The sequence below is a fragment of the Sphaerodactylus townsendi genome, linkage group LG05, assembly GCF_021028975.2.
Source record: "Sphaerodactylus townsendi isolate TG3544 linkage group LG05, MPM_Stown_v2.3, whole genome shotgun sequence".
Lineage (NCBI taxonomy): Eukaryota > Metazoa > Chordata > Lepidosauria > Squamata > Sphaerodactylidae > Sphaerodactylus > Sphaerodactylus townsendi.
This window is the reverse complement of record NC_059429.1, coordinates 84,468,419-84,480,554: the sequence shown is the minus strand read 5'-3', so window position 1 is coordinate 84,480,554 and position 12,136 is coordinate 84,468,419. Positions and strand designations below refer to the sequence as shown.

The window sequence follows — 12,136 nt, the reverse complement described above, 5'->3', positions numbered from 1 at the left end:
TGGAATAAGCAAGGCACTGCAACAGGGTTGCTTCCAGTGTAACCACTGGCATATTTTTATCTCTGAAAAAGTAGTAATCAAATATACCTCTTCTCTTTGGTTTTACTTTTAAGGAACCAATCTAGGAGGTCTTTGCACAATTCACCCACCCCAGCCACCATAGCCTAGTCACCAACATAGGCCACATACCCAGTCTTCCTGTATTATGAGATGATGCACATTATTGGGCAAAAACAGTTTTCCTGCATGTCTGAAGAACCATCACCATGTACCTTCAGGCATTTCTTAATCTCCCACTGGATACTGAAGTACAGTCTAGCTTACTATCATGTAGACAGAACCTCTGTCCCTAACTAACTATATTTTGATGTCATCATCTGTAATGTACAAACACCCTAAGAATATTCACTGGGGCCCTGTGCATTTTAGCACTTTGAGGAATAATTATACTAATTCACAGTGGGTAGCATTAACTTACAAGCAGTCTCCAACTATTGTGTCTTTGGACAAACTGGAAAAAAGCAAAGGTTGTGGCTCCACAGTAGCCAATCTGTCAGGGAATTTCATCTGAAGAACTATAGAAGCCCATGACGCCAGTTTGATCCAAGATCTTAGCTGGACAGGTGAAAAAATTATACTGAAAGCAATGATTGCTCTACAATACCAGCCCCCTGACAAGCTATTGACTATACATAGTCTATATCATTTTATATCACACTATGATTTTATTTAGGAGAGAAAGAAGTTGGGAAATTTTCTGCAAAGAACAAACCAGTGTTTTCAATCTTTCCAGCAACATATTTAAATTGCTACATTTTTATTAAAGTAACAAAAGTGTACATTTCTCAATATATCTGTACATTTTGCATATAAAAACACTATTGTACAATGTTTAGCCCGCCCAGCCCCCAACACAAAATAGCTTACAAACTTTTCAATTATTTTCACCAATTATGAAAGTAGGTCCCGTTCAATAGTCCAGCTCAAGTTTTGCAAACTTTTTTTTAAAGGAGAGGGGGAGACAGACACATTCATACCCAAAGGCTGTTCCTAAGACTCTTCAGCACTGCAACAAGTTGTGTCAGGCTTGTCATTAGAAGGCAACAAAGAGCATACATCAATTCACAGCTTTTACATGCACAAATTACAGAACAGTTCCTGTCCAAATTTGGTTGGCTTAAGGCTAACAAAAACATCTTAATACTAGATTCCAAGCCAGGTACAACAGCACACTATTTGGTAATCTTTACTGTTTCCCCCAACAACCTTTCAAGGACACTGCGGAGGAAAACGAAGGAGATGGAATAAGCATTTGGTTTTAACAGGCACCCTTAGTTGGTATGGAGGGAGTAAAAGGAAATGTCAAGATACCTTTAAACGGAGTTGCTTTAATCATGCCAACCTGGCAAACCAAACAAGTATTGGCATTTGGGAAATTCCAAACAGAGGCGGGGAGTGTGGCAAAACAAACATTGTTCCTGGACATACTATAGTCCGCACTCATATGTTTTTCATGCACCAGATAAGGAATGAGGCTCCCAGACAGAATGGGAACAGATTTTTTTTCTGGGAGGGGGAAGCTACAGTGCTGAAAGTGTTCCCCTTAACATGTCACCAAATATTGCACAATTACGCTAACGGAGTGGAGACACTTTTTTTTAGCTTATAGGGAACACTTAGTGCTTCACAACCTTTGTATTTAATGAGTAGAGATTCTGCTCTTCAAAACAAAGAGCATCACATGTGGAATTAGAACAAAGCAATTCACTGCTGTGCTGTCGCAGTTTTAAATTTTGCAAAGTTATCTGGGGCACAATGCACCAGAATTTCTCCTGCACAAGCATCACTGATATGAATAGGAACTGAACAACAAATGGTCAAAATTATTGTGAAGCTTCCATTCATATCAATGGTTGCACAAAAGAAAATCCTGACAGATCATGCTTTGTTTTAAAAAGGTTTGTTTTTTTTACAAGAGGCCATCATACCTCTTAAATGGCATGCTGTTGTGGTGCTGAGATTTCCCAGTTCAAACATCAGTCAAGTACAAACACTTGAAAAGTTGTATGAGAATTTTTAAAAAATTACACATGCTTTAACAAGAGAGGCTATCCCAGAGAATCTCCTCCTTCTCCTGAGTGCCCAAGGTTTATGAAATATATTGCACAGTGTCTGAGAACTCAATTCACAAAAGGTAGGAGGAGGAGTTCTAGGGGTGCAAAGTAGTTGCCTCTTTAACACAGAAGAGCAAAACCAACCATGTGCTCTGAAGCAGATTTTTAAACATTAAGTGCCCTGTTTTAATAATTGCTTCTCAGCATTTATTGGCAGCATTTGTCAGGAATTTTGAAAGGGCAAGATAAAGGCAATGAAATATGGACATTTCCCTGACCAGTAGATTAAGTTCATTGGCCTAGCCATTTTACTTTTGCACATGGGAGTTTATTTCCAGAGTTAACCAGACAATGCAATCCTAAATAGTATCACACCCTTTTAAGTCTGCTGGACATAGAAGGGTGTAACTCTGTTTAGGATTGCATTGTTATATATCAGATCCTGGACTCGCCTGCCAAGCAAAGTTCCTTAGTATTTCACAATGCCAACAGCAAATTTTGCATGAACATGAAGAACAGGATGAGGTGCAGAAAGGAATCAAGCTTTTGTGCAAAGGGATGGGCCAGCATTTGAAACCCCACCACCCAGGGGACAGATAATGTGGCTACAGTTGTGACTGGGTGTGTTAACAAAACGCTGATGTCATGGGGAGGGGAAGAGTTGCTCAGATAGGGATAACAGGTGAAACTGGTGAGGACACAAACTTGTATCAGTGTAAGAAAATAAACAGGCAACTATTGAAGAAATGAAAAGGCAAGGCTAGAATAAGCCCACAATGTCCCAAGCAACATATAAGTGTTCATTGCTTAAGTACTACCATACTGGCCTTGAGATTCACAGTTGTTGTAGCACTTACCCCAGAGTGAGTCACTGCTTAAAAGTGCCATATCCCACCCCCTGTACTCTGGTTTCCAACCCTGCAGTCTCCCAGATAGGCAGGTCAACTCCAGAATTCTCTTCCAACACTAATTAGGTAGATATTGGCATTGGTTTTTTTTAATAAACTCACAAGCTTGCAACAGCTTTAAAAAGGCACCTCAACACCACTCCGCATAAAGAGCAGTGCCTGCTACTGGATTTCATTTTGGATTTTCTCTTTTTTAAAAAAATATAAATAGCTCTTCATTTTTAAAAATACATCCTCGGGTGAGGTATACAGTAGCCCATATCTTGGCAGTGTAAAGACAACTGGGAGCATTTAGCTGGAGACTGTCATCATGTAGTTTTTGGAAGGGCTGGTGCGCCCCAACATCATCTGATTTTTGCAAGTGAGCATCCCATAGGAGCTCACGGGTGCTGCTGATCCCTCATATAGAACACAAATGGATCCATCCTCACCAATCCGGTAGGAAACCTCAAAAGGGTCTACCCAGAGTGTGAGTTCACTTGGAAGCAGCTGGTATAACTGCTGGAGGCTGAGTCCAATCTGGCTAGCTGCCTTGCTGATGATAGGGTCCATTTTATGGTTGATACGGATGCAGCGGTAGCCAGAGCCTTTGAAGGGTTTCTCAGGGAACCAGTGATGTTTGTAATGCTCTGAAAAAGGAAAGAGATAAAGCAAGAATGGTAAGCAGTTGAAGTGGGCCATTGTAACAAAAGGCACCACACACAAAATGTAGGCAGAAGTCTCTCTTCTCCTCTTGTGACAGGGATCAAGGTACCTCAAGATTCCCCCCTCCCCCACAAATGGTTTTATTTGCTTTTAGACAATTCAATTGTTTTCCAAGACAAAGATACTAAAATGGACTAATACACTGAACTAGTTCATTGTTACTCCTGTTTGAAAGCCATAAAGGAGCTTCCTTGTCCAAAGAATAAGGAATTCAGAAACAATGGTTAGCCTAGTTTTTCCATTTACTTAAAGCTCCTTAATAGGCAACTGACATTAACAAATACCCCAGCAACCCTCTCCTTAATCCAGGCTAACCACAGTCTCTGTCCCATCATAAATGTGCTTAAAAGACGTTCCCCTGATCCTATATACTGAGTAATGCTAGGGACACAGATTAGGCAGCCAACAGAAGCATCTGGGGCACAATTTAGAAGTTTCCTAAAGAGGACAGAAACAAGCTCAAACTCTAGTACGGCTGAAAGTGATTTGGACCAGATCTCAGCACTCATATGCTATAAGATAATGCTCCTGTTGGCACCAGTTGCTTATGGTAAGCCTATTCAGCTCACAGGAGCTTGGAAAATAAACACAGATGAGGAGCACAAGAGCCACGGGGGTCCCCTGAAGCACACAAGGGACACTGTCTCTTCATCTGCTCCCTCATTTCAACTCTTCATTTTAATGGCGGTGGTGACAAAAGAATTTCCCAGGGGACGCCTGAACTCCCTCACTGGCTTCCTCATGACAACAGAGAAGTCGCCTTTTGCAGCCATAGCAGCAGTACACTTGGGAGAGTGGGGCAGCCTGACGTTTGCCTTAACAACTTCATAACGCTGATGCTTTCCCAGTTACAAAAATTTAGCAGCTTTACAGTGTCTCTCCCCCCCTCGCAAATTTCAGCAGGTTACATTGAAAGGAGAGGCAAGCACAGAGGACTTGAAACAATAAAGCCTTTATGTACAAACCGAGACGTCAAAGGCCAAAAGGCACCTCCTAAAAGAACAAAGAGAAAGCAAAGACGGAAGGAGGGGGATTCTTACACTCCCACAGTGAAGAAAGGGGGAAGTCTGACCAGATGCCCCTTTGTCTGACCAAAGAAATGGGGGCCAGAAGATCCTCTAGACAGGCAAGCTCCGTCCTCACCTGTGAGCGCCTCTTCCAGGGCTCCGCTGAAAACCTGGAGCTGCTGCTCACTAACGCAGCCCCGGGTCCGGAGCAAGCTGGACACAAAGCCCACGGCAGCGGCGATCTCGGGGACCATGTCCGCCCGGCTGCAGTTGCTGAGGCAGCTCCCATTCCAGCGCTGGATCTGGCTCATGGCTGCTTCGGTATTGAGGTCAGAGCGGCCCCTTTAAGGCTCCGGGTTGAGGATTCCAAGGAGGTACAACAACAAAGAGGCTCTTCGCGTCCGCCCGCAGAAGCGGCTGCTAACGAAGTTCTCGCGGGAGGCTTCTTTCCCGTCTGTCGTCCTCTCCCAGCTTCAGTAATCCGGCTGCGGCTGCAAACCGGACTCTTAATACGCTCGGAAACCAAGACATCACAAGTCTGAGTGTTCCTGATTGGCTAAACTCCTCTTGGTATGCTAATGAAGTTGTGACCTCAGTAGAGTGGAAGTTGTGACGTGAGTACTGGGAAAGTCAGGGCCCGAGAGCATGATAATAGCTACCGAGGTTGGGTGCGGGGAGGTTCCTGCTGAAGGGCTATTTTTAGGGCTTTGCCTAGTAGGGGAGCTGGAGGATTAAAGCAGAGATTGCATCTTGTTAGTTGCAGCGGCTTGAAGTATTATTTGTGTTGTAATCAGAGACAGCTCAATGAAAGGAAGGGGGAGCAGTTACTTCTTAGCAGAGTTCTTAAGGGAGTCTGACCTTTCAAACCAGTCCACCCAGTCCTTCATGCATTTGCAATCCAGTCCACGCATGTTTACATAGAATTTGCACTGAGATCACTACCATTTATCCCTCAATTGCTGTGTGCGGAATCATATTTGAAGGTACATCTGCTTGTGAGTAGGCATTTTCGTCCTCTTGTTAGAAGCACAGGTTCAACTGGGCAATTTGGAGCCTGACCAGACTTTGTTGGGAATATTACAATGAGAGTGAAAATCTATTGGGGGGGGGGGGGGGAGAGAGAGAGAAAGAGAGAGAGAGAGAGTCTCTCCAAGACTGCAACACTCCATAGTCTGACATTGAGAGATATGGCCATCTTGACTCTTTACCAGAAAGGTAGATTGTGAATGCTGCAGAATAAACGAGCGAGTGAATCGTTTTCTCCTGAAAATGCCCCTGCATGCAGAAAGCTATAGTATACAACCAAATACTGGAGCATTATGGGTACCATCAAGGTATATATTTGGTGCATCGTAGGACTAGCCATAGCCCCATCAGGCCTTACATTTTTATAGGGGTGACCATTGCTTTGTGTCACATTTGTACCTGTTGTCCAACTAATACACTGATGTAAAAAGGTATAGCCCCCCTGTGCAAGCACTGGTTCATTACTGACCTATGTCTGACATCACATTACGATGTTTACTAGGCAGACTATATTTTGGGGTTATTGGACGTTGCCTCCCCTAGTCACCTACCCTTTACCCCCAGCAGGTTGGGTACTCAAAATGATAGAAGGCTGACCTCAGAAGGCTGAGTCAGTCTTGAGCCTACCACTTGAAACTGATGTTCAGGTCATGAACAGAGTTTGGACTGCAGTGCTGCATTTTACTTTTAGTGCTTTATGAAAGATAAGTGCAGGGACGTATCTGCCAGAGGGACATGCGGGGTCAATTGACCCCAGGCACCACCCATTAGGTCACGTGGCGGGCACAAAATTGTACTCCCCATGTGACCTGAAGGAGCAGCCAGGCGCCTGCCCCCCTGGAGGAAGTAAGTGGGGCACAGGGGCGGGGGCGCAGAGGGTGTGGGAGCAGGTTTTGCCCTGGGCATCATTTTATCTCGGTACACCTCTGGGTAAGTGCTTCCTGGATGTATAACCCATCTTTCTCACTGAGACTGAAGGCTGATTACGCAATGTAAGACAATGCAGTCAAATAGCATGAGATGTTCAACAAACCTAGAGGCTCCAACATGATGCATGGGGCTGCCATGGTGACCAATGACACTTTCCTGGTACCCACTAAGTTTGTGCAGAAAGTAGGTGAGGTCAGATGAGGCTTTGGCTCAGCAGGACTTCCAATTGGCTACTGGAGACTGATTGGATTATTGTAACTCAATCTACACAAGGCTGCGTTTGATCCTGATCTGGAAGCTCTAGCTGGTCCAAAATGTGGCTACGGGGGTCCTAACTGGGAGACCATAGAGGGCCCATTTTTGACCGGTGCTCTATGAGCTGCATTGGCTCCAGGTGGAGTACCAGATCCATCTCAAGGCTTTAATTCTAATGTTTAAAATCTTTAACGATCTGAAACCACCATATCTGCAAGACCACCTCTCCTGATATGTCCCCAAGAGAGCTTTATACTCCCTCAGAATCAACCTGGTGGTGGTTGTCCCGGGCACAAAAAGTATCTGGCTGTTCTGAACTAGAACTGGGACTGTCAAACCAGGGCCCTGTGTGACTTATCTCAATTCCGCAGGGCATGCAGGACAGAGCTATTCCATCAGACCTATAGGTCGATTCCCCACGGTCAATTAATCGCGTGATAACTCACGCAAAATAACCAGGTTTCAGGAAGAACTACCTGAGTGATGAACAGGGATTCATGCCGTTTCTGGCGCTCGTTCTCCCCCTTACCCCCTGTCCTGGCTTACGCTCCCTGCTCAGCACGGAGCGTGGGGAATTCCCCATCCCCCAGAAGGGTGCGGCTCCATGAATTTTCTTTTCTGGGGAAAATGGGACCAAATGGCTCTTTGAGTGTAAAAGGTTGCCGACCCCTGAGTTAGCATAACGAAAAAATGCTTACACAATTAACCGTTCACCCTTCCAAACGAGCGAAAGCCCGCTTAAACGCCTAAACGCTTAAACGTTTATCCTTGCAAATGAGCGAACCTCAGGTTCCCGCCCCAAAAAGGTCCCGCCCCAACATGGCACGCTGGCCAATTAGGAGAGACCTGCAAAGGAGATTGCATGGTGGTGGAGACTGCTACATTTCTGGAATCCAAGAAAGGCCAACGTGTCTTTGCTGAATACATGCTGCGGTGGGGAGGTTGAAATCCCGATTAAAAGGTGCGGTTTCTTTACAAACTTGGTTTGATCTAGATAGAATTTCCCCTTGGGGAATCGACCATAGTTAAGTGCAGGAGTGGGAAGTAATACCATCCATCTTGGCTGGCCTACCTTCTTCTCCTCCCCTTTTTCCTCTTTTCTTTTACCATCAGGGTGCTGGTGGTAAGTTTTTCCACCCTTGGTTAAGTTTTTAACACCATCTATATCTTGTTTTTAGACCATGTATTTCATATTACTATTTTATATCTACATTTTAGATAATTGTATTATCTAAGTTGTGAGCTACTCTGAGCCCACTTCGGTGGGAGACAAAGGAATATTAAGTCAAACAAACAATAATAATAATTGGCTGTGCATATTTTGTTAAAAAATGTTTCAACAGCAGCTGCTGCCACACCACAAGGATCTTTACTACATGACTGAAAGTACACTATGTGCATGCAAACAAAATTTTAAAATAATGTTTGTATAAAAAGCCATCCTATTAAACAGAGTTTCTGTCTGAAATGTTGAAGAGTTACTATTAGAATTATGAATAAACTCAGTCCCTGACATTTTGTGGTCGGCTTCACCTACTGTGGCAGCTATTTTAAGCATGTACCCACCTTCCTATGTCACAATTCAAAAAGGGCTCAAAGGCTACAAAAGATTAGAGACACCTGCAACAAACAATACAATGGGACATATATTAAAAAACCATGTAATAACATTACATTATGTGGTGTCCTTAATAATTCAGTTTCACATAGTTTGCAGAATAACAGGTAACACAAGGAAAAAGAGTTTCTCCCCTACATACAGCATGCTTAACTATTTTGTCTTTTCCTTTTTAATAATCCATTGCAAAATGTATCCTTCACTGCCATCCACTGCCATCCACAGTATATCCAAATATCAGTTCACATGGAATAAATAGGCAAAACTAAAACAACCTTGTATTTTGAAACTTTGGCTGACTTCCTCAAGATGACAGAGGAAGACAGACAAAACCAGAACATGAGACTTTTCTTGCCTTGATTTCTCTCTGACATTTTCCCCACCCCACCCAGCTTTAATGAGAAAACAATCGCTTGCATTATACATTCATAGAGAATTACGGTATTAAGTGCAACTGGGTTTAGTTGTTTGTATTTTTAGCCATTTGGATGTCTGTTGGAATCTGTTATGTGGGTGTGATTTGCAGCATTATGCTCTGTAGTGTCAGATGCCAAAACAGCTTGAAAGATTTTGTAGTGTTTTAATAAAGTGCAGCAGCTGAATCTAAGGTCATGAGAAGTCCTCATCTCTAACTTTGGGCACTTCTAGCCTGCTTCAGATTTTCTGCCTGACGGTCTGAAACCAACTAGGAGGCAAAAATGTGCAAACATCTAGCACTGATTTTTTTAAAAAATTGATGTAATTAGAAAAGATGAGCAAGTTGGATAATATTAATATACTTTTGTCTCATTCTTCAGCTGGAGGGCTGTAGATGGCCCAAGCCTAGAGTTCCCAGGTCTGTGGTGCAGGCTTGGATCTACATTTTTTTGAAGGGGAGAAAAATACAAAATTATGCCCCCCCCCATATATTATATACATATTTTTCTTTATTTATACGAATATAATCGACAACTCTTTTAAATGATAGAATAAATTATGCTGACCTTTGTGAACTATTTATTACAATTGATCTCCATACGGAGATTTCAGTTTCTCTGAAATGGCAGCTCCTCTGCTGGCAACCCTGGGGAAATTTCCAAGGGCAGAGTGCTGGAAAATAGCATCACTGACACCATGATGACATTTCCAGGTGAAAACCTGGAAGTGATATCACAGCTCCCTCCAGTGCTCTAAGAATCTCACAAATCTCTGTGATGATGACTTGGGGGAGGGGGGGCACTTCTGGATTTTTACCCAGAAACCACATCATGGTGTAACAATGCTGCCCCTCCCTTCCTTCTCACCAGCATTTGTAAGTGGATCACAAGCTTCCTAACAGATAGGAAACAGCAGGTGAAGCTAGGAAAAATTACATCAGACACCTGTAAAATGAGCACAGGGGCCCCCCAAGGCTGTGTACTTTCACCACTTCTCTTCTCTCTGTATACCAATGACTGCATCTCAAATGATCCATCTGTTAAAATACTGAAATTTGCAGATGTTACAACAGTGATTGGTCTCATTCGAGACAACGATGAAACCGCATACAGACGGGAGGTTGAACAACTAGCCTCGTGGTGCCACTGGAACAATCTAGAACTGAACACACTTAAAACCGTAGAAATGGTGGTAGATTTCAGGAGAAACCCTCCCATCCTACCTCCTCTCACAATACTAGACAACACAGTATCAACAGTAGAGACCTTTAAATTTCTAGGCTCCATCATATCTCATGACCTAAAATGGACACCTAATATCAAAAATGTCATTAAAGCACAACAAAGAATGTTCTTTCTGCGCCAACTCAGGAAGCTCAAACTGCCCAAGGAGCTGCTGATACAGTTCTACAGAGGAATCATTGAGTCTGTTATCTGCACCTCTATAACTGTGTGGTTTGGTTCTGCAACCCAACAAGATCGACACAGACTTCAGAGAATAATCAGAACTGCAGAAAAAACAATTGCTGCTAACCTGCCTTCCATTGAGGACCTGTATACTGCACGGGTCAAAAAAAGGGCTGTGAAAATATTTACTGACCCCTCGTATCCTGGACATAAACTGTTTCAACTCTTACCCTCTAAACGTCGCTACAGAGCACTGCACACCAAGACAACTAGACATAAGAACAGTTTTTTCCCGAATGCCATCACTCTGTTAAACAAATAATTCCCTCGATAATGTCAAACTATTTATTATATATTTATTATATAATTACTGCACTACTTTTTTCATCATTCCTATTACCCATCTCCTCCCAATTATGACTGTATGACTATAGCCTGTGCTGACATTTCATTTTATGTTATGATTTTACATTTTACGTTTTTATTACTATTGATTGTTTCCTGATTGCTTACTAGACCTATATGACAATCATTAAGTGCTGTACCTTATGATTCTTGACAAATGTATTTTCTTTTATGTACACTGAGAGCATATGCACCGGAGACAAATTCCTTGTGTGTCCAATCACACTTGGCCAATAAAGATTCTATTCTATTCTATTCAAATTAATTGGCAGTGTGCATCTGGGTGTAGTGGTGGAGAGCTGTCTACCATTGCATGGTAACTTTAAGCAGATCCTAAGTCTTCAGGGAGGAACTTTGTTTTTACAATAAGATCATAAAGCTCTCCAAAAAGGATCCTTATGAATATGCAAAATTTGCCTCTGATATGGAGACATTTACAGACAGTAGGAAGCCATAACTATAAAAAATGAATGAGGGCCAGCTAGGTTGCCAAGTCTGGAACAGAAATTCTTGGAGATTTAAGGTTGGTGCCTGGGGGACACGAGTTGGAGAGCAGAAGGAGAAGAGTCCCGTAGAATGTGATTCAAGTAGTCTATCCGCTAAAGCTGCCATTCTTCCATGGGACCTGATCTCTATAATCTGGAAATCAGTTGCAAATCAGAGAGAACTCCGGAAGTTACCTGAAGTAGCTCAAATTTTTTATGCCTATTAAAGGTTAATAAAGATAAAGATAAAGAAGTAGCTCAAATTCGCATAAAGTTTTTTTTTAACATGTGAAATGTTGCAAGCAGATGTGACAAAGATATCCGTATCAGTCAACCATAGCTCCAGCTCAGTAAAAGGCAACTATTTAGCCAAAACGTGCCTTCCTACCCCCACCTCCCATCCAGCTGATCTGCCATGGCACAGTATGGGCATCATTGGACTGGAGGAATCAAGCACGTCTCTCTGGATAACTAGTTTTATATCCCATGTTGATAGCTAAGGGGGACCTGGCAACCGTAGCCTCCACCTTCAGAAAAAAGGCAGGTGGTGCACATTTTGGGTGGTTGTACTTCACCTTTGAGGCTTATCTGGCACCTGCATTCCTGTCTTTTAGACATCGGGGAAAACATTTTTTTTCACCCAGTTTTTAAATCAGAGTTTTCATTTTTCCAACTATTTTATGGTCTACTTCTCATCTGATGTCTGTTTTATGGATTTTTATGCTGTCTCATCAATGTCCCTGGCTTATTTTAATTACTTAGTTTTTTATATGGATAACTTATGATGATTTGGTGGAATTGTTTTTACTTGTGTGTTGCCTAGAGTGGGGCACTGATGAGACAGCATAAAACTTTCCTTA

The 12,136-nt window shown here is 42.7% G+C and overlaps 1 protein-coding gene across 1 annotated transcript; it reads right to left on the bottom strand.

The window, feature by feature from the left end:
* Window positions 1-777: 777 nt before the first annotated feature.
* Window positions 778-5,233, bottom strand: BTG2 (BTG anti-proliferation factor 2). Its single transcript, XM_048497414.1, has 2 exons — window positions 4,871-5,233; window positions 778-3,651 (listed from the first exon to the last, which is right to left on the bottom strand). The coding sequence occupies exons 1-2, from the start codon at window positions 5,043-5,045 to the stop codon at window positions 3,314-3,316; spliced, it is 513 nt and encodes a 170-aa protein (XP_048353371.1). The 5' UTR covers window positions 5,046-5,233; the 3' UTR covers window positions 778-3,313.
* Window positions 5,234-12,136: the final 6,903 nt, after the last annotated feature.